Below are 26373 nucleotides of genomic sequence, written 5' to 3'. Positions count from 1 at the left end.
TTGATATGAAGAGGATGGCAGGATCATCTACTCAAAACCTTTACAAGCATTGTTAAACCGCAAGAGAATCTGTTCAGTTCCTATAGTATACTGCAGACTCGATTTGACTTCTAGTTAACGCTTCTCCAACTCTTCCATTGTCTTCAAATGCTGTCCCCCGTGAACCCTCTGATCCACCAAGGCATTCACCCGCCAGCGATATGTTGTCCCCTTTCTCACCTGGCAACATCGCGGCACGGTCAGGACCTTCTTCCCAATATACTCAACCGGATTGACCGCGAATAAAAGGCCCGTACTTGCATCTACACCGTTATCATCCTCAATCTCAATAATGTTAATCTGTAGCACCCCGGGGTTGGGCTCATCAGTTGGGACAAGATGATCAAACGTGACACCATAGTAGTCAATCACGCTTACCCAGGTTATGACGACGGAAGTGATTGTTAGCTATAGAGATCTCGATAAGGGATTAGTGCGTAAGATGTAGCCAAACATACTGATCCGGGTACTTCTCTGGCACCCATGCCAAATACTCGTCCCTCACCACCAGATCGCCCGCAACTTCGGGACATGTATCCCGTCCGTATATCTGTTGGTACGTCAACCGGGCTAGCTCTGGGCCTGCCGGTTGTGGGAATGTTCGGTTGAGAAGACTTAGGTGCCACGGGATATCCGGTAGAAGCCTCTGGATGGCGACCAGGGGTCCCTTTGATTTGGATTCTCAGTGGCTGCTGATGCGGTGAAAGGTGATATTTGCTGGTGGGATTGTGAACGCAAGGTGGGATGTAGAGTGGGAGCGCCATCAGAGCTACTTGACTGTCTCTGCTGGAGTTGATTAGGTCGTGGTAACTAGAACAAATTGCTCCCGTGAAGAGGAATACCAGATCACGTTTGGATAGTGCGCTTATATGTCGAGGGCAGAAAGTTGCAAGACGCCTAGACTGTGATATTTATATTCCCTTTCTCACTAACTGGTCTCCCTCACCACATGATATATAAATGAAGGGATGGGCGCTGGCGGAGTCAGCTAGCCATTCAGCTCGCACTCTTTATCATATCTTGTGGAACTCACCCTGGTTTATTCCACACTATTCTGTCACTTGTAGGAAAGATCCGTGCTTAGTGAATTTCTGGCTGGTAGCCTAACTTAACCTATAATGCACCGTGCTCAATACTCAGTTTGATCGAAGTCAGTTAAGTACAGACGTCGGCCAGATACCAAGGTGATGAACCTAAATTCATTTGAGAACAGGAATGGGGTAAGGATCCTCGGGACGGCGATTTGCTGGGGTCAAGACTAGTATGAGTATATTGATATGGTTGAAACCCCACCTCGCTATCGCTGAAGGAACAGATCTCCCGCTGGATATAATCAGATAGAGAGAAGAGCAGATCTATTCCAGTTGTTATGGATGCAGATCGATCTACATACAAGCTGCTATTTCGTACTTAGGCTCTAACTGGTATCTTCAACAATTCGGTAGTTTGAATCCTCCAGGTACGATTGTCTGAAATAGCCTCTGTGGATCGACTTCCTCACTCACGCGTTTTAGAAGCTCAACGTTCTTGCTCTTATAGCTGGAGATTGGATCCTGCCATTGTGCCGCATAGTTGAGGTATACGAAAGGCTCGTAGAGACCCAACTTGCGCGCGTCATTATCAATATTATCGAAAAGCTCACGAGCAGCTTTCTCCACTTTCTCATCGTCCGACTCGTTGTCCCAGGTTGCGCTGAGCAGAGTCACCACCAGCGAACCAGACACATCATCCAGACCCAGTGCATTCTTCGAGGCATTGCGGGCATAGATAGCCTGCGGCAACGGCTCCAGAGAAATCGCCCACACCATACCAGGAATAGTATCAACATTGGCAAGACTAGAATCCCAACGCTGGTAAACCGCCTCCAACATGGGCAGAGTCGAACCATGAGTGGTAACCACAGTCATCTGTCTTGAAACATAGTCAGCGCAAACCCACCACTCAAGAAGATGCCTCCAAACTCACCGCTTCCCAACCTTCGAGAACGACCCCTGCTCCACCGCAATCTCATGCATGCCCGCAATCCTGACCGTACCAAACAGCTTGGGGATCTCCATGAACCGACGAAAGACCGCCGGATTCTCCTCCGCCTTCGTATACACAATACTATTCACTATAGCCTTGCCCTGTGCCGAATACCCGAAGCTGGTGATCAGCGACGCAAACTCATCGTACCCCTCCGCTGCGTTCACATCCGCAAACGCCTCGAGATTCTGCTGATAGGTGTCGATAGAATTGTAAACGCTTCCTCCCCAGATCGAGCCTTGTTCGAACGCCTTCAGGTCTACGCGCGTGACAACCCCGAAGTTACTCGATCCGCCGCGCAGCGCAATCAGCAGGTCCGGGTTCTCGTGCTCGTTGGCATTGACGATCGTGCCGTTGGCGAGGACGACTTCGAAGTTAGTCACCGTGTCGCAGGTCCAGCCGTATCGCGGCGAGAAATACGAGATTCCCCCGCCGGTCGTCAGGCCACCCACCCCCACCTGTGCTGCGCGTCCGCCTGCGACGGAGAGGCCTAACGGGTCGAGGTGGGAGTAGACTTCGCCCCAGGTTGCGCCGACACCGATGGAGGCGGTCGTGCGGTCGGGGCTCACGGTTATGCTGTCCAGGCCACGGAGGTCGAGGGTGATTCCGTTTGCGATGTTGGATGCGCCGGTGAAGGGGGCGTGGCCGCCGGAGCGGATGGCGAAGTTGGTGGTTTCGAGGGTGGAGGTGGTTGTGTTGATGGCGGTGGCGACATCCTCGGCTGTTGTTGGGGACACAATGCAAAGGGGGTGGAGGTTGCAGTTTTGTTGGGAGAAGTAGGTGCTGATGGAGTCGTTGTAGGGCTGCGTGTTTGGGAAGGAGACTTTGCTGCCCAGCACGGAGGCTAGGGCTAGACACTGCTTTGGTTAGGTTGCAGTATTGGATACGTTGAATGGAGCTTACACAATTTCCTATGTTTCCGTTGGTGGTGTTCCCGGCGGAGGGTAGCTGTTCCATGGCTAGATATTGTGTGCGTGATGTTGAGAGGAAAATAGGTAGAGATGATAGAGGAAGATGGGGAGAAACAGTCAGTTGTAAATGGAGATATAGTTCGTAGTAGACTTTAACTAGGTGACTTAGGGCTTACATCTCCATACGATCTGACCAGTCACAGTAGGCATTGGCGGCTTACTGCATCAGCGGCGATTTCTGTCGCGGCTGGTAGTGTATCTCGATCCCAAACTTCTTTGTTCTCATTTAGTTATCCAACTCCCCAAAGTACTGTTGGCACCAATAATGTCATAGATTGGATAGGATGGCTGTCGCTCCGATTCAGGTCGAAGTATTAGTGTCTGGGGGATTGCTCAGTGGTGTCGAGGGTATATTCTTAATCTACCAGGACACCTCTGCTACGGGAAAAACATGGGAAGTCTCTTAGTTCGGCAGGAAGTGGACAAACCATTTGCACAGGAGATAAGAAGGATCTTGACTCAACAAAGGTGCGAAATGCCTATAGGTGCCTTGGCTTCTCACTTCCTCTAGGACCATTGATAGACCCGCACTTGTAGAATAACGTTTATAGGGATGCGGCTGAGGCAAAGGACAATGCGTAACCCGCACCCAATCATACGGCACAAAGGCCTGTCTGCGTTGGAATCTGGCCACTTCCGAAGTCAAGCATGTTTAAGCTATTCGAAAATAGCATTTGCGCTTTTGATTGCACAGCGTATGGCGGTCAAAGTTGGATTAGCCGAGCTCGCTTCGGGGATGACACTTGGACCCCAAATGTAAACGTTCTTCATTCCCTAGACTTTGCAGGATTCTTCACAACACAAATACTCAGGTATTTCCCCGATTCTAGTGCTATTGAGGAAGGTTTCCTAGTTTCTGTACACCGTAGTGTCTGGATTGCCATGTCACATCAACCCAGTCAATGCAGTGCAATCCAGAAGAAAGTGTGTTCTCAGCCGCAACTTGACATGGTTCCCTACTTGATAGAAACTTGACGAGGGGACTATAGATATGCGACGACATTAGACAAAGATGCGAGGGCTTTCCGTTTTGTTCCTGAGCAACTTGTCCGGGACTACCCTACCGAGTACAGGTCTACAAGCGTTCATTATACCATAGATATCCAGGCTCGGACTGATTGTATTGAAAAGTCGACAAAACAAAAGAAATAGAGAAATCAAGAAATCAGAAAAAACAAATCTGTTTAAATTCAAATGAATATGAAGTGAATAACAGCACAGCAGGCAAACCGGAAAACAAGTCCGACTTAGTACATAAGTATGCGAGTGAACGTAATTTTATATCACATGGAGACCGCACTTCTCTCGATAGAATTCCGTAAGGTCTTGACATGGAGAGGACCCGTACATACAATCTGCTTCACCTGATAGTTCGCTCGCTATATCCAATAGTCAGCCCCACTCGCATCGGTTAGTGCACGATCATCTTATAGCCCGGGCGGCCATGCATATATATCCGATGGATAAATCTGCACGAGCATCCACCTTACGCACTTACCTCAACAGGCACACATCCGTCAGGACCTTGTTGGGCAATGGCATTGCCTTCACAGTTCGGCTGAGCATACATGAAGACTGATATTCCAGCAATGCTAGAACACCACAGTGTGCCTGGCGTGTACTGACCCCAGAGGGCTTGGGCCGGTGCTGTAGGGATATTAACGCAAGAAGCAAAAGCGGTAGTGTTACTGTCGGAGGTTATGATATCGCAGTTTGTATCTCCAAAGGTGATAAGTTGGTAGACATCATCCGCATAAATGAGAGCCGAGCTGGCAATGAGGAGAAAGGTGGGGAGCTAGACTGAGTTAAATGTTTAATTAGTAAGAACTTTACTATGTAGTCATGTCTGGGTGGATATAAAGTGCCTTGAAGTTGACCATATTGGTATTGTTTAATTGTTCAAATGAGTGAAGGGGGTTGAAAGATGTTGAAATCAGAGGTTGGTGGAATATGAGCTCTATTTATGTACCACCGAGAAAGCAAAACTAGGAGCTCCTTGTTCTCGGAAATCTTGTGGATCTGCGCTCAGCTGAACTGCAGACCCATACATATGCTATAAAGTGCGGTAGTCTGGGTTATACTTGCCCCCATTAGAAGTATTATGTTAGTAGTCAAAGAAAGATCGGGAAAGATCGACGGATCCACTCGTGATCCACTGGAACGCTCTGAGTCGACGATCTGTGGAGAGACTTTAGTTGATCTCCCGCACAGAGAACAGTCTGGGGTTCTGCAGCGGCAAAGAGAAAGTGGATCCGTATATCTTTCCCAATCTCTGAGAGGTATTGACTTGGTGCTTTCACTCCTCCATAGTATGGAGTAAGGGGGCCATACTCAGAGTGCTGGTGGGTCTCTTGCTTCAGCTCCCTGTAAGGTTGAAATACTCAGGCAGGATATTTAGGGAAATAGCAGGCATTTACGCCTTCAGAAACGTGTCAATTTGGGGACAATCCTGCTGCTGGGGAGTCACGGAAGTTGCAGTGCATCAAGCAGGATGCTTGATGGGACTTTCTATGTGTATATAGTTGGCTGCTCGTAGTTTCAAACATCTTCTGTGCCATCTAGATATCTGGAAAAACAAGCCTACTCCACCTAGGCATGAAGACCATACATATACTGGCAAAGTTGCAGGGGATAACACTGGAAGCTGTTGGCCCGTTATTACACTGAAGAGATTATTCCACCGTGTTCTGTGTGCAGCCAACATGTAGTCGATAGGAACAAGTTTCGTCGCACTGTTGTACTGCAAATGCCAGAGATTTTGGAGATGATGGAATTGTGGAATTAGCACTCCGCACACCGTAATTCTCCAGGATCATCACTGTGAACTTTGCTAGTCCCACTTATCATGGTAACTGGAAGTGTACCCTCTGAGAATCATTTCCCCAAGCCTATTCCGGAGCCCAGTGGCACAGTATCTCTGCTGTTGTTCTAGAATAAGGAGGAGAGATTCGTAGCCAAGAGCGCAACGGGTAGCGGCGCTCAAACGCGAACAATAAACCGGGCAAATGAGCGCATATATCAAGGTCAGGGAATCAATCATAGCTTCTTGAACGGTAGAACTACCTATCTAAACAGGAACAGCCTCAAACAAAGCATTAGATCCCACCCCCTGGTTATCCGCTCGCCATACCTTAATGACCTTGAATTGGGCACGCTCCAGAAGACTCAACCATTGCGTTTCCGTGCGCTCCAGAGACGAGAACATGGTCATCATGATGAGGTCGACGCTAGCATTAAACCGGGGAACGCCAGTCTCGGGCACGCTATTCTCGTTAATCAACAGCACTGAATCGTCGGCCATCGCCTCCCGGATGCGCTGCAGGGCTTGCAGGGCCTGCTTGTCGGGCCAGTCGTGCAGCACGGTGCGCATGTAGTAGGCCTTGGCGCCACGGACGGGTTGCGGATCGAACATGCTGTAGCCCTGGGCCTCGATGCCCTGGGTGAGCGGGGCCTGGATATCCTGGATGACCTCGGAGAGGTCCTGCAAAATCAGGCGGCCAGCGGGGTTCTTCTTCTCCTTGAAGCGCACGAGGTCGTGACCCTTGCCCCCGCCGATGTCAACCAGGAGCACGCGGTCTGCCTCACTGGCCAGCCGCTCCTCCCAGGGGTAGAAGTCGTACCATTGCTCACCCTCCACCGCCCGGTTCCCAGTCTCCATCACCGTGTTGAAGGCATGCTGCTCCTCTGGGTGCTGTGCCAGCCACTCAAAGTGGTGTAGCTTGGTGCCGTACGCCCGCTGGAAGGGGGTGTCGTACGCGTCATCTGGGCTCTGGTACCCTCTGGCTTCCAAAAATTCGTGCGTGTACGCTGTGGCCCGCAATACCATGTGGCTAGTCGAATGGTAATCAAATCAGTTAGTAACACTCGCTATTTCTTTCGCCTACTCGACAACCCGCACTCCCAGAAAAAAGATGGGGACTAGAAACCACCTACAAATTTTTGATTACCTCACTGGGCGGAGCGCCGGTCGCGAAGCCTAGTGCTAAGGGCTGGGGCAGGTATTTATCCCCCCCGGTTTCAGTAAAGAGGCGATTGGCGCTCAGAAGCCGCATAATCCGAACTGTAAGACGGAAAAAGGGCGATTGATCAATCAAAGACGTCCCAGGTCATTGCCAATTATTTAGAAGGAGAGAAAATTCTCTTACCCAGCAGGTCCTTGTCGCCCTTGGTCTTTTCGTTCAACTCGTCGACAGTCAACTCAGCACCGCCGGCAGCGGCAAACGCATCGAAAACTCCCATCCCAATCGCCGTTCGGATGGCAACCAGGGGATGGGCCTGCGACAAGCCCGCGGGGGGTTGGGTCAGCGAATGATTCCCTCGATCAAGACTTCTTTCCCGGCCACTGCAGGCCTTGTCTTACCGCCCAGCAGATATTCAGAAGGGACTGGATAGGGGGCTCGACGACCCCACGCAATTTGTCCAATGCCTCGAGGAGCTGGAGACGAGCTGGGTCAGGAATATCATCAGTGGGAGAGAGCTTGGACAGGGCTGCGTTGACAGCGGCTGTCAGGTCGGCAACGGTCTCAGCCATTATGTATGAAGATGAAGGAATAACTCAGGGTCAACTGTCTGAACCGAAGAATTAGTGGAGGTGATGGCTATTTTTTAAACACATTTTATAATGCGCCATCGCCCTTTGTCGGTCTGTACAACGGTTCAATCCCTCCTTTCCCTTCTCGTCCGCTGTCGCAGCTGGGGATGTTTTCAACCATACGATCGACCGATGCCATTGGTGGTCCGATAATTACACAAATTCTTGGATGTAACACTGGAATTCAGCTTTTGCCGGGGCTGCTGAGGCACTGCGGTCAGCACTAGTGTATTGCGATATAGAAGCGAGGTGAGGGGTGAGTGATGGACAGGGAACTATTGGGTGATCTCCGGTAATATCACCATGGGACAGATCGACTAAGTCGGTTGGGAGGGTCGAAGTGCGGAGTTGGGAACCTGTCAGCCCTAACTGCCCCTAGCGCCACCACCACTAAAGAAGCACTAAGATAGATTGCCTGTACAGTAGATTACGCAAGTCACAAAATGCAACATACTGAGTATGGTGTGAGGTTGAAGGTGGCTGTTATGAGATGCGAGGCTCCTTCATATAAATTTAGATTCGTGTTAATAAAACAAGCCAATCTAAGATTATCTAACGGAGTTCCACTTCTATATCTTCGAGGCACGTTTGCGAGTACGTATCTTTCATACACGCTAAGCTTTCCGTCTGTCGCGGGAGGATTTTCGGGGCCTCAGCTCCTGTATGTGGGAGTAACAACAGTCAGCCGCAGCGGGCATGCATTAGTGCTATTTACTAGTATCTAACTAGTGTTAGGCGGCAGGATTGGCCGACGGTCTGATCACCATCACGTTGTGCCCTCACGGTCTCACGTATGGTAGAACCTCGGCCAGATACCGATCCGCGGAGCTAAAGAGATGTTCCCACACGTTCCTGAACCGCCAAGCACGCCATCACCGCGATACACACTACTCGCCGGGGTAGTTGACGGCTGACCGGTTGCGGCATACAGAAGTCGTGGGCAAGGCGCTCGACATGGGGGCGCGGCAGAGCCTGGCGATTACTGGAGCGAGGTCCTCGACCACGACCCGCCAACCAGCTGGGGTACTCGTTCCACGAGTGCCACGCACTACTGCCCCACGGTGCCTCCAACATCCACTAATAGTGGCGGCGCTAAGGCGGGGGACCGTTTTCACGACAAGCCGCTCCACTGGAATACATCCAGCCAGGTCGGCTCGCCGTTGCGCTGCGCCACCATCCACGCGCTGAACTCTGAAAAGAACCTCACATGAGTCATGGATCAGTCAAAGAGTGCAAGAAAAGCCGATAGAGCCGCTCACATGGGGAGCTGGATGTCAAAGCTAGACGTAGGTTAGTTGTGCATTGCAGGAATCGAATGAGGTGCGCTGAACTGGTGTTTGGTCCCCGCTGCAAGCCCGGGCACAGTGAGCGCCTGCGCGATGGGTGTCGCCTCGAAGTGGTCGACGCTCGTTGCAGCAATAAAGACTTAGGCAGCAAGATAACGAAGGATACGGCCAAACAGCACATCCTGGGCCTCCGTTGCCTGAGCTAGTTCCTGCACGCTCATCGACCGTCCGTGCGAGACTAGAGCCTCTAAGAGGTTCAGATCGATGGCGATCTTTGCCATGGCCAGCTGCAAGGCTATCGTTCATGTCAGAGAAAAGACTAAAGGCGGTCTAAAAAGGCACCTACCACGAAGGAGAGGCAGTGTACGGTATCCAAAGTTCGACTGCCATCAGGGCACGGGAAAGTGCTTGAACCAGTTGGCTGCGAAGCTGATCATCCTCTGGCGGCTGTGAGGAGTCTCTGTATTGTAGTTATAGACATCGCTTGCAATGTTGCTACAGACAGCGAAAGGATGTTTATTGTTACTTCAAAGAGGGAGGACCGTCAGAGGAATGCGCGTTATCTTTAAAACTGATCAGGGAGGTATAAGAAACTTGTGATAGGCTGACATGCATATTTTTTTAGATTAGGACAAGGGAGAGGCAAGTTGCACTATCGATTTGATATGCAACAGGGAATTTACCTAGACAACGCTCGCCCACAAAGTACACGGCTGGATCGATTTTGTTGAAGTAGACCGATGTTCCTGAACGTATCTCAATTACGGCATGTTTACCAGAGAATCGACCAATGACTAGCGTATCGGGACGCTCCTGCAGACGGAATTCAGTCGTTACCTTCACATGGCACAAGAGCTGACTCCCTATTAGTCGCAAGGCCATATCACCTGCTCGGCGCGCCCACTGCTGGACAGGATCTGCTACGGTCTTCCGTTACCGGGGTTGCTTGTCGCTGTCACACACATGTTACATGTATGTATACCCCCTTTTCAAACGGTTATTAGGTAACCGAGTAACTAGCTTAACTATAGGTAGTTTGCAAGTGCGTTCGTCTTTATCCAGACCCTAAGAGAATCGAGATATTCTATAGCTAATATACGGCTACGTACTGGGCCAGATGGATTAGCTGTACACTAGGGTCTACACTGATATCATATTTGATTCCCAGCGGGCTTCATATCTTTGGTGAATGATTTCCTCACTCTGGGTTCTTTATGCTTCTGCCCTTTTCTTCGACATTGTGTGTGTGACTAGCGCGAGTATTGACTCTGGCACAAAGTGTATACCCAGCCTTTCCTCCACCAAATGAACCAGCACTTGTGCCCTCCGAGATAGGCGGTATCGGGGTAGAGTTTAACAACCCTGAGGCTAACGCATTTACTATACAGAAGCTTGACAGCTTGAATAGATATAAAAAGGGTTTTCCCGATGTAGGATAGCGCGGATAATAGCATGCTTTAAGTCTCCATGAGGGCAGCACTCTTCTCAAGCTCAAAGCCATTATATTGTGAGTTTAGCTGTGTTACGAGACTGGATAGAGGGATGGGAATCAGATTTTATATTACCTTTTGGTGCGCTATCCGGTTCTTAGAATAAAGCTTTTATTGAAACTATACAAGCTGTCTAAGTCTGGACAACTATCTATTATGGGGATCTATATAATACTTTTGGATTATAGTAGATTCTGCCAGCCAGGCTATATTATGTATTAACTCCTTAATAGAGATAGAATTCAACTGGGCTATATTTTCCTATAAATCTATTAATCGTAACTTAGCATAAAGATTATTAATAGATTGCTTAAAGAAAAGCTAGCACAATTCTTATTACAAGAGTATTATCATTACTATCTACCCAAGAAATACAGAACTCATCTGTTTCAAACACCGGAAACCTAACAGTTTATTAACACGCCAACGCTTTTCGTGCTTATGGAAACTCCACCATTGTCTATGCCTATGTAGTCGTAGTTTCTATACTTTCCCCCTAGGTACCACGAGTCTATAGAAATAGAGAACATATAGTGAGCATAATGCTAACAATGACTACAAAAGCGCCAGCATTCCATAACTGTATAGTGAGCAGTAAAGAAACTACGATATCGAAATACCGTTTATTCGCAAAACAGTGCAATGCACGCTGAAGGTTTATTTTCATACAAAAATCTCACAATTTCCTAGGACTTGTTCGCGTGACAAATGGGAAGGTTGATCAATATCCATTTAATGCCAGTGACTTGTGGCTTGAAAGGCTCGTCTCATTTTCTCGACACATAAGTATCCAAGGAAACCCAACATGGCCTAGTAGTTGTTTTTGAACAGTATCAGCCATTCTGACGTAAAAGACCTAAGAGAGATCCTCTTTCGCCGGATCACGTGTGGCCATATACTCGTTAGAAAAATCCCAAGTAGTTAGTTCCAATAGTCAATGGGTTGCCTACATCCCCTCACCGATGACAATACCGTTCCCAAAGAACTTGGCCATGCAGTAGAAACTACTACAAGCATGAGCAGCACGAGTTAGTATTCAATGCGTACTCTCCAAGGTCGTTAACTCGGCACGTTGCTTGCGGATCGTTTTGAAGATATTGAATTCACACCCCTCTGCTTCCTTTTTCAAATGCCATCTGATTTTAGCTATCTATCTAATTCTTCTACCCTTTGAGACTAGGATAGAGACTTTAGAAGAGATAAAGCAGCTGTTTCGCGGCCGTTTATGGCGCTGGTGGTACTTCAGGAGAAACAGCGTGACAGGCTGGATGATAGTGAGTACTACCTGTCTCTCTCCAATTCGTAAATGACAAGACTCGATAACAGGGGGTTCAGGGAGGAGGCTGAGTGTGATAAATGTACCTCGAGCCAAGCGGCACATGGTGCGTACTGCAGATGCCAGCAACCGAGGGAGCAGAGCTGTCTCATCGCGCAGCGAGCTCCAACAACACAGACAGGCCATCCATCCCTGAAACTATATAGCTAGTAATTACCGACGAGAGCTAGCCCAGTGGGGCATCCGCGCAGTCATCTGATTCAGCGGTAGACTAACGTGCTGTATGTAAGATTCCAATTCAGGGGGTTACAATATTACCTGCAGCAACTTGAAGAGGCGGCATAATAGCTGGGTAGACTAATGCAGGGACACGCACAATAAGTAAAAGGGACCGCCGATATATGTAAGTCTTTGCGTGTTGTCCACTGCCAAGGAATCCTGCGAGAAACAGAAGGGGGCCAGTCCGGGATGGTGACTATTTAGCAGCGGAATGAATTGGTAACAAAGTGTATTCACGTAATTCAATTGCCATAGTTATGCCAAACTGTCCTTTAGTGTAAAGGTCCAGCGATGCCGATCACTATCAATCTTCCCGGTTTCCCTCGGTTCGTGCCGAAGCATCGGCAACTACCGACAAGCCAAGAGGACTACCGAGTACACCGAGTCGGCAGTACCGACCTTCAACACTGCCTGGACATAGTATTAGCAGATTACCCCCCTGTCAAAAATAAAACTTACTGTGTATTCTTATCTAGATCGATGGATCTAGTTATGCAGAACAAAACACTCCCAGCGCGTAGTAGATAAAGTTAGGGGAATATCACAGATGCTCTAACCTGAACCATAAGTAATCAATTAAGCATAAATGATAACAATGCGCTCTTATCACTATAGTAGACGGCCTATATGAAGACCAAACACTCCCTCTCGATGTACAGCTTTTCCATCGCTTCAAACCCATTTTCCAATTATATTTTTAGCTATAGATGCAAGCGACGCATTTTAATCTTATTCAATACTGGCCTCCTAACCTGAAAAAGAAAAAGATGTTCAGTTATGCATACATTCGCTTAGATATAATAGTACTTGTTCAAAGCGTACTGGGACCTTAAATAGTAAGGATTGTCTGTCAATATCGTTGGCATACCGTGCTAAAGGCATCAGGGACATACCAAGCCCACTAACAACTCGTAGAACTCCACATCCGGAAGTTCACTTGCTTCCGTTGGGGGCGAGAAATTTCTCTATGTAGAGACGAAGGAAGGCCCTACTTGGGAGACGAGCTTGGCGGTTGACAGAGGCTCAGCGATCAACATCTTGGTACCTAGAATGGTGCTCTTCTACGCCATGACAATTGGATCGGCATGGCTGTGAACGGGGGCGGGCAGCTGAATAGAATGTTTGCATCTCGCTGATAGGTCTGATAGAATTATGGCGAGATCACTTAGTGGAGAAATATCTACGCATTCCACTTCTTCTTGAGGCCAAGAACCTGATATCTGGGGGCGGTTTTGGATTCATCTGAGATGGTTTACGTATCGAGCCCACGCAGTACAGTCAACTACAGGACACACATCCGTCGAAATGAACAAGTTAAATACCGCCATCTCTGCCTATAGAGAGAGGACCATCCAACTGTCATTCTTTCATTCACTACAACCTGTCACTCTTTGGAAACACCTATCTTATACACTCTTTATATATACATCTATTTTCTTTAGTTAATAGTCGTTGAGTCGACGACACACCGCCAGCATGATAACGCACAAAGTGCTGACGCTTCTATTTGTGCTGTTCGCTTTGGCACTTGCCGAGCTGAGTGCCCCGGATCTCGGTATCAAGCAAGACATGTCGGTCAGGCTGGGGGAGCACAAGACAGGGGGAAATGAAAAGGATGGTGATCGTCAATGGGTTTGGAGCTCAGTTATCAAGCTGAACAAGGACAAAGAAGCGAAGGAAGTAATCACGGATAGTCAAATGATTGCACTTGTGCATCACGCCAGCGATCAGATGCATGCGGATGAAAACTACAAGAAGACCAATGCCAAGTTACAGCCATCCGTTATGTCCGCCCTCCTTGTCGGTGATGAAGTCTACCTGGCTTCGTCTATGAAGGGCGACTATTCCTTTATCTACGAATACAATGCGAAACCCAAGAAGGGGAAAAAAGCAGGTACCGGAGAAGTTCGAGCCCATGTGCCCCAGGAGATTAAAACTGCTCTCGGAACGGCGAAGGAACCCCCAAGGGAAAACGATCAGCATAAGAACGACGCCTCCTGTGGAGAAGTAATGGCCAGCTATACTTATCTGCTGAAGAACCACGGAGCGAAACTACAAGGCCAAAACGCCCGGGTCATTGCCTGGATACAGGACAAGACCAAAAACCAAGCTTATGATCCCTGCGGCACTGGGGACAAGGTATGGGGATGTGACGCCTTTTGCAGTAAGATGGGCTTCAAGGTTATTGATACCAAAACCCCAGAAGACAAAAAAGAGAACATCCCCGGCATTGCCAAGCATTCTCAACAAGCGCTTATGACTCCGGCGCTTCAAAAAGAGGTTGCTGAGATTAGAGACACGTTAAAAAAGGAAGAGGAGGAAAAGAATAAGGAAGCGGCGAAAGCAAAGGAGCAAAGAAAGAAAGAGGCAGAGGAGAGGAGAAAGAAGGAGGCCGAAGATAAGAAGAAGAAGGAGGCCGAGGGTAAGAAGAAGAAGGAGGCCGAGGACAAGAAGAAGAAGGAGGCCGAGGACAAGAAGAAGAAGGAGGCCGAGGATAAGAAGAAGAAGGAGGCCGAGGATAAGAAGAAGAAGGAGGCAGAGGATAAGAAGAAGAAGGAGGCAGAGGCCAAGAAGAAGAAAGAAGCAGAGGCCAAGAAGAAGAAAGAAGCAGAGGACAAGAAGAAGAAAAACCAAGGAAAGAGGGAGGTAACCTGGCAAGCCTAAAGCAGTATATGGACTGTGTAGTGGGACCGGGATGAGGCAGAGAGGTCATCCTCATGGGGATCCAGGTGTTGCGGGACGTGGAAGTAGGCCTGTCACCCAGATGTTGGTTCCTAGAACAACTCAACAGTTTGTAATGGCGTGAGAGAGGATCGGTTGGTGGTGGGGCGGCGTTACATATAGTGGGATTTGAAGATGTTGGAAAACTTGTTTCTTACTCTATCTTGTGATGTTAGCCTTATTAATATAACCGTCCGCAACTTTGAAGAAGCCTTGTATGTTTAGGATCAAGTAATCTTACGACAATATCAACCATGAACCTAAATAAGCCTAGGAACAAGAAAAAGATGTATCTTAACCACTGCCATGATATCTATTTTCCATCATACATAGCCGTCTTGTGTCCACAGGCCGGGAGATAGATAGTCAAAGACCGCCTGAAGCTCAATTCCAGCCTGAGCATATGCTACCTGTAGCTTTGCATGCTCTTTCGTGCGTTTCTCCCTTGTAGCTGGAGAGCACACCATCTGCCGGATCATGATCCGCTTGAGGTTAGGAGAATGTGAGTGCAGGTCATCCAGCAAACGCCACACACAGTCATAAAACTCCGATTCTGACAACCCCCGAAGCACTTCTTCACAGTCCCAGTGAAGACACAGTTCTTCCAGTGTAGGTGGCAAGAAGCTCCCAATATTAACAGTATTGTCCGTATTCATTCCTGCCAGGAGGGTAATCGGGACCTCTGCAGAGCGTAGACGGGGAAATTTCTGTAAAAATCCTTGGAATTGTTCTCTTGAGTATTCATCTTGGCAGTCAAAAGAATAATACCCCTCGTTGTATGGGTAATACTCTAGCCCTAAGGATAGTGTTTCCACAGTCTGACTAACAGACTCCAGGCCTTCAATGATAAAATCTGGAACTTCCAGGATTATCTCATCATGCCATCGATATGCTAGGCCTAAATGGAGCATTTTCAGAGAGGCCATTTGGGCCAGTATGTCTTGTACTTCATCATCTGTAATTGTTGTACGAGCAAGAACAAGTGTCTGCAGCTGGCCGAGATTAGCCTGCTGGCTGTTATAATCAGCAATAACATCCTGAAAGCTCCGTAGCCAGATTGATAAGGATTGAATGGCTGGTAAGTAAAACCATGCCATAAATTGATCAGGGTCACACAGAGGGTAGCCGGCTGTGGTATCAAAATCATTATATAGACCATCAAACTCCTCAGCGATGGGCACATTGCTGCCATAATCCACTATGCTAAGGTGGGTAAATCTTGATAGCAGGCCTTCGGGGGCGGAGAAAAGGGCATGTTTCATCATTAGCCCTGGAAATCCCAGCTTCCAGACAAAGGAATAGTCCAGTCGAAGAGATTTTAAATCGTGTAGCTGGGAGAGCAAAATGGCGACAAAGGCATAAGGATTGCCATCCCCAAGAGCTTCATTCCACTTTGATGCGTCGGGAAATTCAGCGTTCTTAACCAGTGTCTGGGCAAGCTCCACTACGTCCGCAAAACAAACGGTCGCGTCCTTCATAATCTCAGGTTTCACCTTGGCTTGATTCCAGTCGTGCAGAAGGGCGTTTCTTGGGGGAGACATAATAGTGATATGATGTATTAACAGGGCTAGTTCTGGATTCTGCAGGACAGTTCGCAGCAGTTGGAGGATGCGTTCAACGGGCACTGATTCCCATTCCCAAGAGACCCTATTATAAACCAAGGGACGAAGAGATATATGCAGGTCTCTGCATACTGCAGAAAGTGACACGATGTCACCCGGCCTTAAAAAGTCCGTGATGGCTATCCAACAATCCATTGGCAACGTGGGGAACATACTGAGCGGTGTTAGTGGGGCGCAGTCTTGGTCCATTCGGTGCGACTTACTTTTGCATGTGTGGTGACTTCAAATGATTAGCTTCCATAGTGGTTGTCGCAGTAATTGATGGTGAGCGTCAGGAGTGAACTTATACCTAAGTTTATGGCCCCCATTTTGTAAATTTTGTTTGACCCACTATGATGAATGCCTGAAATCCCGATGAGTCCCAAGTAACTGACGTCTGAGAGAGATCGTCGCAGCCCGTAGCCGTGGCCTACATATCTGGTCTCTATGGTTCGCCGTAGTGTTTGTACTATTTGTTTCCCTAGGCTATACTCGGTCCATCCCCACAACGCTTGGTGCTATCGATGGGGGCTCATAGCGGCCACTCCGCAACAACGGCTCTCCTCATTGGTATATATTGTCTCCGCTAAAATAGCTTCCGCTAACGTACTGTCCTTTTACTAAGCTTGGTTTAGGGGCTACAGTCGTGCCTAGGTTTAGGGGTCATAATACAATCTATTACATATAGTGTACAGCTCATTCTCCGTCAATTTTGTTTTTAATAGCTACACTTTATAGAGAAATATATAGAATACATCTATTTCTCAGCATTTATACTGATGTCTTATGTAAACGTACAGGGATCCTAAATACTTGGGAATAAAACAGGATGTCTGCGGGCAGAAATCGATAAGAACCCGTGATTGTGGAGTGGGATGTACTACTTATAATATTATAAAACCTTTTACTCTGAACGATCGAAGCTAACATTATCAATATACCTATCAACAACTAGCAGTACACGCCATTCAACTATAGTTTACTAGAGCCCGCCGGAGTCGGTACAGGAATTTCGAGATATCGTCAGTCGTCTTTCCGTCAATAGCGAGCTCTGCTACCACGCAGCCGATAGCAGGAGCGACCTTGAACGCGTGACCATTGTAACCTGCCTCCAAGTACATACTCAAGGATCTCTAGTTATGATGGCCACGATCGCAGTCGGTCTCCAGGATGGGCCTCCAACAGCGCCCAAGGGCGACGGACCCTGGGTATCGGACTACAAGCTTGTTGGCAATCTATCGTTCACCCAGGCAATTACTGCAGTCTCGTCCATTGTCTTTGCGTACTCTGGTACTCCTGGTCAGTCTACCCTATATTTTCTCTCCTCGAGGTAGACCAAGTGACGAAGCTACCATGGGCGGCCATTGGTTTCTGCGAATGAAAATGCTATGTTCCAATATTAAAATTCCATGCGCTGATAATTGCAAATTAGGATTCTTTCCCATTGCGGCAGAAATGCGCAATCCCTCGAATTACACAAGATCCCTACTTATCTGCCAATCTGCTGTAACTTCAATATACGTCTCTATTGGTATCGTCATTTATTACTATTGCGGCTCATACGTTGCATCACCAGCCCTTAGATCTGCCGGTATATTGATCAAGAAGGTGGCATATGGCGCACTTCCTGGCCTGGTAGTCAGCACAATCATCGTCCTGCATGTGAGTGATATAAATGGTGAATCTCGACTTCTTTCTTTTGACCAAGTATAGTTTTCAAGCAAATATATCTTCGTCCGCATACTACGAGGGTCTGAACATCTCACGGCCAACTCTTTCAAACACTGGGCAACATGGTTGAGCTGCACCTTCGCCACTACAGTTTTATCTTACATCATTGCCAGTGCGATCCCCATCTTTGGCGATCTGGTTTCCCTCATCGGCGCCTTGCTGGGGACTTTCATGTCCTTCCAGCCAATGGGATGCATGTGGCTATATGATAACTGGAAAAACGGCAGAGAGCAACCAACCCTCAAATGGATTCTACTTTCATCTTGGAGCATCCTCACCGTTATCTGTGGGTCTTTTCTTATGGTTGCTGGAACTTACGGCTCCAGTGTCAATATCATTGCTTCTAACAAGGCGGCTTCAGGTTCTTCTGCGTGGTCATGCGCTGACAACTCGAACTCTTGAGCGTTGGCTTTGAGAATCACGATTACATGGGCCTTCATTATTGTAGTTTATACACTTGTTCCAGGATAGCTCTATCGCACCCCAAATGGAAGATGCAAAGTCAAATTTTATGGGATAGTTCAATCAGACAAGCTCTCTATTTTCTTCATAGACTTTATCAGCTGGTAGTGTAGGAATGTGCGACTTATGATGTGAATACTGAGCATCTGGATTTGACTTATTAGCGGTGTGGCGATCTACACAAACTTTACAGTAGAATAAGATGTATTATAGAGAACCTGAGTCCTTTGCATAACGGTGAGTGGGACCATAAGTAGTTGTCAGCATCTAAAGGTAAAATAGCTCGATCGACGCCAAATATTATTTTCTTAGTTGTTTCGTACGTCATCATGGCGATGGAAGTCAACATATTCTGACTATTTATATATAGAGAGGGAATTAACTAGGTCCTTCGTAATTGTCAGAATTGTGCTTGGAATCTAGGCATATATTATAGAAAATAGAGATAATCTCAGCTGTGAAAGAAGCATTTTACCTATATTTCTATACAGCAAATATAGGTAACTAGAGTCCCTTGATAGAGTTGCGCTTATAAAGCCATTTATAGTATGGTGGGCATCATGGCAAATAGAACGACCCTCACTATTTGCTAGCATTTCTCCTGTGGAATAGTCGTTGTTTTATTTTCTATCCTACATCAAATACGCTAACTCTAAATCCTCTAGCGTTATAGACCCTGTACTCAAACTCCAACTGGTGCGTGGTCTTTGGAGTCGACATGACTTTCACAGCTATTCTATTGACGTATGGGATCTCCGAGGTCATATTCCACAACGGTCTGCTCGTTGGCAAAGAACTAGAATTGATTCAGAGAATTTCGAACACATGTTGGCTCTAGCAACCTTCCTGAATCGCAGAAGTGAATAGACCACCAATCACAGTAACTTAATTTGATAGAAATATTCTACCACTGGCACGATTTCGGACCAGTGGAGCTGGAAAACAAACCTGACACGTACCAGTGTGGCGATTACACATACCATCTGGTAATTGATAAACTACTGTACTGCCAAGCCTCAGACAAAAGGCTAAGTATGGCCTATGGGGTTGATTGAGGGCGTATCTCGCTAAAAGAAGAAAGAAAACAAGGCAACTAGATGACCTAACCTGGCAGTCAGCCTAGTACGAAGCCCCGCGAATTGGGATATTGCTTGGCTGGTCACTGTCTATCAGCATTTACTCCTTCCAAGGAAGGCTATGCTGTGTATCCAGTGATATGGCAATGTCTGATCGTCACCATAACCAGCCATGATCAATTTTCTCCTCCAATTTTGTGGTTCCTGCAACTACGGGATAGTTCGGTGGGCCTGTATGCACCGGCCCCGAGCTAACAGGAGTCAGCTGTATTGCCTTTCGTCGGATACCCTGCTCATCTCGCTTGTCTGATAGACGGCAAAGTCGACACTACTTTGGTTTAGGACGCTGACGATACTAAGCCTTTGTGGGCATAGAGTATACAGTCCTCTGTAGGATCCTGGTAGGGAGTGGTAATGTGTAAGAAGAAAATTATAAATACCGTACTCTATAAGCGAGCTTGGTCCTTTTTGCTTTTTTCTCCCTTGAGATTAGTGAGAGAGGAACACGTAATGAAAATAGAATAATGCCAGGCATCATGGAATCGGCATGAAGTCAGAGTTTTACAACCGCTGTAGATCAGTCCGGTTATCATAATTAATTCCTCTCGGCCATCGAATTAGTGATAGGAAGATGACTAGAGGAGATATCCCGAGTCGTCAAATTGCGAAGAAGGGCCAAGTATCAGTAAGGGGCAGATATGTGCTCCCAAGGTTCTCTCCTGGCCTCAAGGTTCTCATTTTCACGCTCTGGGTATAATATAAAACTGCTCGACGCTCACGCAGCGACAATGCTTTGGAACTTCTTTCTGCTTTTTTTGGCCTTCATTTCAGACCTTTCTGCTACATTGTGATCGGCCTGTACGACATGTCTCCATGATGAAGGAGAGACAAGGCGTACCACCCACTTTCACCTAGTGTCTCCATCAAGGGCCCATGCCAGGCAAATATGGCGGGTAGCGCGTCCTTGTTGCCTTCTTTTCTTTAGCATCTGCCCATGTGGAGAAGCAGCATCTGGGTTTCAGGTCCAGTCCAGTGTCTAGCCTCGCTAAGACTCAAGACCTCCGAGCTTCACCACAGGCCCCCTCTCCACAAACCGATGCGAACCAAGTCATGAGTCGAATATAGAGATTACGATGAGGGATCCGAGCGGGATTAACCCGTTTTTCTCAGCGGTTCACGCGGAACTCGATCATTAGACAATGAAATCAACACGCCCCGGTCCTCTCCATGACAGCCCAGCAATGTATAAATAGGACCTCCATGCCATGCCTGTCTGGTTCAGTCCATCCGCCATCATCAAGCCAAGCTCCTCAACCCTCATCACAAACCTTCAATCCTTCTATCAACCAAACCACCTTTTCATATCTACCCTCAGAATGTCTCCCTGTGCTTGTAACTGCTGCAGTGGAAACTGCTCTAGCTGCTCTTGTTCCTCTTGCAGCGTGAGTCCAGTGTATCTTTGACCACCGTCAGCCTGACTAACTTGATTTTGGCAGCATTAAATCGTACAATGTCCAACCGCTACATCCCCATCGAACAGGCGCCTCGACCATCTCGACCGACCTCTCCACCTCCGATTTCGGGCTGTGTTTCGGGCCTGAACGACCGATATGGATTTCGATGATGGGAGGAGAACTTGTTTCATCGGGGTAGCTTGGGCATTACATCACACGCTGTGTTTGTTATTCGTTGTCTCTTACTTGTGAAGATATTGTATCAACCACTGTCACTACAGTCATGCGCGCCTAGGTATATGATCATAGCTATGGTACCAAACTTCTTCCTTGGTCTTGTTTGTAAGCGTAGCTGCGATGAATGTGAATGGGAATCGGAGGGGAGTCGAGGCTCACGCTGACAGCTACCTACTCCTCGCCAACCTACTGCAAACCGCCCCACCGGTATGCATGCTCTTCGCTATAATTTGGGGTTCGCCAGCCCTTTAGCATACTACGGCTAAAATATACCTCTTTCCCTCCTTTCCACCACGACGTATTCATGCTGCTAGAGGCGAGCTTCAACACCAAGGTCATCCTTGTCTAAAAGCGTAAATTGAATACCACTTGTACGGTGAGACGTACTATCCATGCAACTTATATATAAACTTCTATTGTCTCGCCAAACAGGGGTGGCGATCCGGCATACTTCAGTGATTGTACCGCCCAAGCAGCAGCTCTAACACTCAAGTCGCCCGATGAACCCGCTCGTTATGGTCATCCAGGTGGAACGTTTCGAAGCCGTAGAAGAAGTCCATATTCCTCACGACACGGAGCCAGCTATCCCGTCCTTGTTGCATGTTGGCGAAAAGATCTTAGAGAAGGGGGCCCACCATGCATAACGCCAGCTTCCGTCTCACCACTGTGGGACCGTGGAAATCATTTACTAAGAGATACGTATTGGCATACAGTAAAAGAAGCTCTGTTTCACCTAGAGATTTCGAAATAGGCTCACATCTACAAGTAACCTAGAAGGTTCTGCACAATCACCCCTGGTTTAACGCACTATTAAATCATTGTGATCTTGGGCCTGTTTCCATCTTACTTTATGTGATTCAGTTAACAAAGCCATTCAATCACACACAACATATTTGGTTGCACTGGCAAACTCCTGCCAAGAGAACAAAATCCACGGATCTTCTCAGATATCTATACGAAAACCACCTCACCTGACATGTTCTCTAGAGGCGACGGAATGTGTCGACGCTTTCTCTCTATAATCTCTAGCCAGGATTTCCTCTCTCAGACCCCATCCCAAAGCAAACGTGGCTGCTGGTCCGACTAGGATGAGGCATAAAGGCAGAGCCAAAAATATGTATAACCAAGGTAAACGTAGCTTCTTTTCTGCGCTCACATCTTTCAACTCCAAGATAACCCAGGCCACTGCGCTGCCAATACCGATTGTCTGGGCGTTTAAAGTCGCTTCCAAAGACAGCGAGTGGGCTAGTCTATCCTGCCCAGGAACCGCAAAATGCCTGCATACGGAAACGCCGGCCGAAATTAAAATGGTCAAAGTACATGATGCCCTGATCCATGGCAAATCAGCTGTCGGACGTTCTATTCTGTCATCAACAGTCGTATCCTGTACATAACTGGCCAGGAAACGATGTAAGAGGCTAAAGATAACTGGTATAAGGAGTAGCTGAAGCGAAGACCATTGTGAGGTCCGAGCCCATAGTGAAGGTACGTAGAAGCCAACTATCAGCGCGGGGATCATCGACTTGGCATATGATAATCGTATAGGACGGCTGTCAGGAATGAGACGTTTTGATGCAGAGAACACATAGTAGAATGTAAAGTAAGCCGGCGCTGTTCTCCATAACCCCATGCTTGAGTGGGCTAGTAGAGACATTGGAAGACAACTGGGCGTGATGTTGAGATTAGCTTTTCAGCATCCCTATAAGATTAGGCGAAGAAGACTTACCAGCTCATAAAAGTTATGGCGTTGCAAAACCTTGCGCTCTCCATGGCCCAGATGGCCTGGAAAATTCCCAGATCTGAAAACGCAGAATAAACGTCCCAGGGGCTCGAAGCTGGGGCCTTTCCGGGAGACATAATAATGCTCAAGGAGAAGCAAATCATAAGCGGGATGGTCCAAAATAGACGGCCGGATGGTATAATCGGGGCACCGATATAATGTCGCTTCCCAAATGGCATTGTCCCGGTGCTTTGACGTTTGGGTAGAGGTAGAAACGATATACATTCTCCACCCACACCCATGTCCGATATGAGATCTGCAAAAGCGTCCATATAGTATTTGGAAAAGATTGGGCCAGTAATCTTATAGACCACATTATCTAGCGATTGCATCCGAATCACCATCTCTGATAGTGTACATATAAGCCTCATTCTGGGTTTGCTAACAGTTGCCCAGGAGTCCAATCTGCTTTCGATATTTGGAAGCTGCTGTTTTTCTGGGCTTTCCACAATATCTATTATTGCGTTGGCCAAGGTTGCGGCGTCTTCTATAGCGCAAGATCCTCCTTGGCCGAGATTTGGAGTCATCTTACATCGGGTTAGCAGAAAAACCTAATTGAATGCATATCAAATACGCTGAATAATCGTACCTTGTGGACCGAATCCCCTATACAAGCCACCCTTCCACAATTCCATCGCTCAAATATACCTTCTTCAAGAGGTAGATGGCTGCATCTAATAGTTCGTTGATATACCTCCTTAAACTGAACTCCTGCGCAAACGTATTTGCTCATCAAAAAAGCAAGGTCATTTTCCAGTTGCGACTGATCGAAACGAACAGCTTCTGGAGCGTAGTATGTTCGTTCCATCTTGACTCCAACGATCCAAAACACATGGTCCTTGCAGCCAATAGTAAGGATAGAAGCCCCCTTTACAAAGACATTGTGCATCTCTCCTTCTCTGATCCCTGCAACCGAGTTTGAAATACCAAAGACACCGCGATATTGCGTGACCATCCCTAGATTTACTGTTAGAAACCATTGAAGCAGGATATCATCAATCATTGCAAATACTCTTATCTTCAGATAGCAATGAATCACCCAGCTGCATCATTTCCATGTGTCGACACATCTCTTGATGAATGATACTGTGCACGCCATCGGCGCCAACGACGATATCACCCGTATAGGTAGACCCATCGAGGCAGTGCACAGTCGCTTCTGTGGAGGTCTGCTGCATCTTAACCACCTTTTTACCAGTTAGAACACGGCTCTTGTCTGGCAACCTATTCCAGAGCACGTCCAGTACTTGTTGTCGCATAAGGAAAATGACCTGGTATCCATGGCTACCATGTACTTAGCAACAGTGTACACCACAAAGCGAGGGGAGAATAGGACCGACCGAACTTGAGATAGCTTGAAGGCTCCTGTGTATCCAAGCAGATGGCCTTTATCGTTCCAAGCATAGTTATTGATTATAGGGGTCGCGAGTTCCGCGAGTTCATCCCACACACCAAGTTGGTCCAGGATCCGGGGGGAGTTCCCGGTGAAGCCAATACTTGCGCCAACATTTGGAGCGATTTCCTCGCGGGCCTCTAGAACGACAAAGTCAATGCTGTAGGCAGCTAAAGCATGGGCAAGAGTCAGGCCAGCAATCGAGCCGCCGACAATGACCACTCGAAATTTGTGGGGGTTTATTTCCTCCGAAATCGATCGCAATGGCATATTAACTGAGTGCAACCTAGGTTTAAGTTGGCCACCAGTATACGATTTATATTAAATACGTCGTATCTTCGACCCCTCTTTAGACTCATTTCATTTTACCGGTCGATATACTTAAACGGGTTTGGTTAATGCAGGACTGGGCGGCTAGCCTGAATGTAACGTGGCCCAATAGAACAGTGGCCTCGTATGTACGGAAAATGCACCCAGACGCCCTTTTCTCCACACCCTATGGTCGTATTTACCGGCGTTATATAGAGCAACTACAGTAGAAGAAGTATTATAGAAGAAGCCTTTGCATTTGCATAACGGTGGAGGGAAACCTAACTAAATAGGGAAAACCTGAACCAAGGCAAAAAAAGAACGATATCCAATCTGAAAGCCGAATGACTTCGCGATCTGTTCACCAGCGTAATTCGGATATACTAGTAAATCAATATATCATATATCACTAAACAGCCTTAGTGTGACCACGGTTCTTACCTCGATGAGGCCTTGCTGATACTGTAGTACCATGTACATCACACATGAAGTGTTGACTTGATGCAGTTAGTATGTCTCATCCCTCAAGTAGGAAGGAACTGAAAATATACAGGCTATCCATATTCATCTCTGTCAGTCTAAATATTCTCAAGTTATCCCTCCAGTAGAAATGGAATCAAGGGAGTCAGCACGTACAATCTATTTGTAATACACCTCTGTTAGCTTAGATATCCTTATATTATCTCTAAAGCAGGAAGGGATCAAACACATACAAGCTATATATATCCCATCTCTGTCAGTCTAAATCCTTATACTTTCTCTGGAGCAGGAAGGGGTTGACATACACCCTATCCATATTCAGCTGTTAGCCTAAATATCATCATATTATCCCTCAAGTAGGAAAAGGTTGACATACTTGCTATCCATATCCAATCTCTATTAGTTCAAAGCCTTATATTTTCTCTGGAGCAGGAAGAGGTCAAACACATACAGGCTATCCATATCCAATCTCTATTAGTTTAAATCTTTATATTTTTTTTTCTGGGATAGAAAGGAGTCAAATACATACAAACTATATATATCCAATCTCTGTCAGTTTAAATCTTTATATTTTCTCTGGAATAGGAAGGGGTGAAACACATACAATCTATATTTATTCAATCTCTGTCAGTTTAAATTCTTATATTTTCTCAGTAGGAAGGGGTCGAATAACATACACGCTATCCATATCCAATCTCTGTCAGTCTAAATCTTTATATTATCTCTGAAACAGAAAGCGGATAAAGACTTACATTCTATCCATATCCAATCGCTGTTAGTCTAAATTCTTATATTTTCTTTAGAATAGAAAGGGGTTAAACACATACAAGCTATATATATCTCATCTTAATTAGCCCAGATTTTTATATTATCTCTGAAATAGAAAAGGGTCAAATACATACAATCTATATATATCCAATCTTTGTCAGTTTAAATTCTTATATTATCTCTAAAATAAAAAGGGGATAGAGACATACATCCTATCCATATCCAATCTCTGTTAGTCTAAGTTCTTATATTTTCTCTGGAGTAGAAAGGGGTTAAACACATACAGCCTATCCATATCCAATCTCTATTAGTCTAAATTCTTATATTTTCTCAGGGGTAGAATGGGGTTAAACACATACAATCTGACCAAATTCAACTGTCAGCCTGAATATCATCACATTGTC

At 46.9% G+C, this 26373-nt stretch overlaps 9 protein-coding genes across 9 annotated transcripts; 2 read left to right on the top strand and 7 right to left on the bottom strand.

The window, feature by feature from the left end:
- Positions 1–1140: 1140 nt before the first annotated feature.
- BDV37DRAFT_295913 (FAD-binding oxidoreductase) lies at positions 1141–3021 on the bottom strand (the record flags this gene model as incomplete). The annotated part of the gene is made up of 3 exons (XM_032089989.1): positions 1141–1950; positions 2005–2921; positions 2968–3021. The coding sequence occupies 3 exons, from the start codon at positions 3019–3021 to the stop codon at positions 1470–1472; spliced, it is 1452 nt and encodes a 483-aa protein (XP_031945705.1). The 3' UTR covers positions 1141–1469.
- Positions 3022–5259: 2238 nt separating this feature from the next.
- BDV37DRAFT_238587 (uncharacterized protein) lies at positions 5260–5917 on the bottom strand. Its single transcript, XM_032080856.1, has one exon. It carries the CDS (start codon positions 5737–5739, stop codon positions 5518–5520), a length of 222 nt encoding a protein of 73 aa, XP_031945704.1. The 5' UTR covers positions 5740–5917; the 3' UTR covers positions 5260–5517.
- Positions 5918–5950: 33 nt separating this feature from the next.
- On the bottom strand, positions 5951–8105 carry BDV37DRAFT_238585 (S-adenosyl-L-methionine-dependent methyltransferase). The gene is made up of 4 exons (XM_032080855.1): positions 7396–8105; positions 7181–7310; positions 6969–7095; positions 5951–6865 (listed from the first exon to the last, which is right to left on the bottom strand). Exons 1-4 carry the CDS (start codon positions 7564–7566, stop codon positions 6103–6105), a joined length of 1191 nt encoding a protein of 396 aa, XP_031945703.1. The 5' UTR covers positions 7567–8105; the 3' UTR covers positions 5951–6102.
- Positions 8106–9052: 947 nt separating this feature from the next.
- On the bottom strand, positions 9053–9794 carry BDV37DRAFT_278874 (uncharacterized protein; the record flags this gene model as incomplete). Its single annotated transcript, XM_032086183.1, has 2 exons — positions 9053–9207; positions 9596–9794. The coding sequence occupies 2 exons, from the start codon at positions 9792–9794 to the stop codon at positions 9053–9055; spliced, it is 354 nt and encodes a 117-aa protein (XP_031945702.1).
- Positions 9795–9952: 158 nt separating this feature from the next.
- Positions 9953–10482, bottom strand: BDV37DRAFT_171962 (uncharacterized protein). Its single transcript, XM_032079348.1, has one exon. It carries the CDS (start codon positions 10411–10413, stop codon positions 10111–10113), a length of 303 nt encoding a protein of 100 aa, XP_031945701.1. The 5' UTR covers positions 10414–10482; the 3' UTR covers positions 9953–10110.
- Positions 10483–13433: 2951 nt separating this feature from the next.
- BDV37DRAFT_278873 (uncharacterized protein) lies at positions 13434–14621 on the top strand (the record flags this gene model as incomplete). The annotated part of the gene is made up of 1 exon (XM_032086182.1): positions 13434–14621. The coding sequence occupies one exon, from the start codon at positions 13434–13436 to the stop codon at positions 14619–14621; it is 1188 nt and encodes a 395-aa protein (XP_031945700.1).
- A 253-nt stretch (positions 14622–14874) lies between these two features.
- Positions 14875–16627, bottom strand: BDV37DRAFT_171957 (uncharacterized protein). Its single transcript, XM_032079347.1, has 2 exons — positions 16504–16627; positions 14875–16454 (listed from the first exon to the last, which is right to left on the bottom strand). Exons 1-2 carry the CDS (start codon positions 16539–16541, stop codon positions 15002–15004), a joined length of 1491 nt encoding a protein of 496 aa, XP_031945699.1. The 5' UTR covers positions 16542–16627; the 3' UTR covers positions 14875–15001.
- A 794-nt stretch (positions 16628–17421) lies between these two features.
- Positions 17422–18412, top strand: BDV37DRAFT_278871 (transmembrane amino acid transporter protein-domain-containing protein; the record flags this gene model as incomplete). Its single annotated transcript, XM_032086181.1, has 3 exons — positions 17422–17578; positions 17712–17941; positions 17993–18412. The coding sequence occupies 3 exons, from the start codon at positions 17422–17424 to the stop codon at positions 18410–18412; spliced, it is 807 nt and encodes a 268-aa protein (XP_031945698.1).
- Positions 18413–22961: 4549 nt separating this feature from the next.
- BDV37DRAFT_278869 (FAD-dependent oxidoreductase) lies at positions 22962–24682 on the bottom strand (the record flags this gene model as incomplete). Its single annotated transcript, XM_032086180.1, has 4 exons — positions 22962–23546; positions 23609–23976; positions 24032–24303; positions 24360–24682. 4 exons carry the CDS (start codon positions 24680–24682, stop codon positions 22962–22964), a joined length of 1548 nt encoding a protein of 515 aa, XP_031945697.1.
- Positions 24683–26373: the final 1691 nt, after the last annotated feature.

This window comes from Aspergillus pseudonomiae (assembly GCF_009193645.1).
Source record: "Aspergillus pseudonomiae strain CBS 119388 unplaced genomic scaffold BDV37scaffold_6, whole genome shotgun sequence".
NCBI lineage: Eukaryota > Fungi > Ascomycota > Eurotiomycetes > Eurotiales > Aspergillaceae > Aspergillus > Aspergillus pseudonomiae.
Note: the sequence above shows the minus strand (reverse complement) of the source record. Positions and strands in the feature narration are given on the sequence as shown.

Excerpts from the sequence above, each read along its gene's own strand:
- BDV37DRAFT_238587 (XM_032080856.1), bottom strand. The coding sequence starts at position 5,739 with ATGTTGGCTGCACACAGAACACGGTGGAATAATCTCTTCAGTGTAATA.
- BDV37DRAFT_238585 (XM_032080855.1), bottom strand. The coding sequence starts at position 7,566 with ATGGCTGAGACCGTTGCCGACCTGACAGCCGCTGTCAACGCAGCCCTG. Across the intron at positions 7,096-7,180 it reads GGGCGACAAGGACCTGCTGG|TTCGGATTATGCGGCTTCTG; the intron begins GTAAGAGAATTT and ends TCCGTCTTACAG. Across the intron at positions 6,866-6,968 it reads AGTGAGGTAATCAAAAATTT|CCACATGGTATTGCGGGCCA; the intron begins GTAGGTGGTTTC and ends CCATTCGACTAG.
- BDV37DRAFT_171962 (XM_032079348.1), bottom strand. The coding sequence starts at position 10,413 with ATGGCTTTGAGCTTGAGAAGAGTGCTGCCCTCATGGAGACTTAAAGCA.
- BDV37DRAFT_171957 (XM_032079347.1), bottom strand. The coding sequence starts at position 16,541 with ATGGAAGCTAATCATTTGAAGTCACCACACATGCAAAA. Across the intron at positions 16,455-16,503 it reads AAGTCACCACACATGCAAAA|TATGTTCCCCACGTTGCCAA; the intron begins GTAAGTCGCACC and ends AACACCGCTCAG.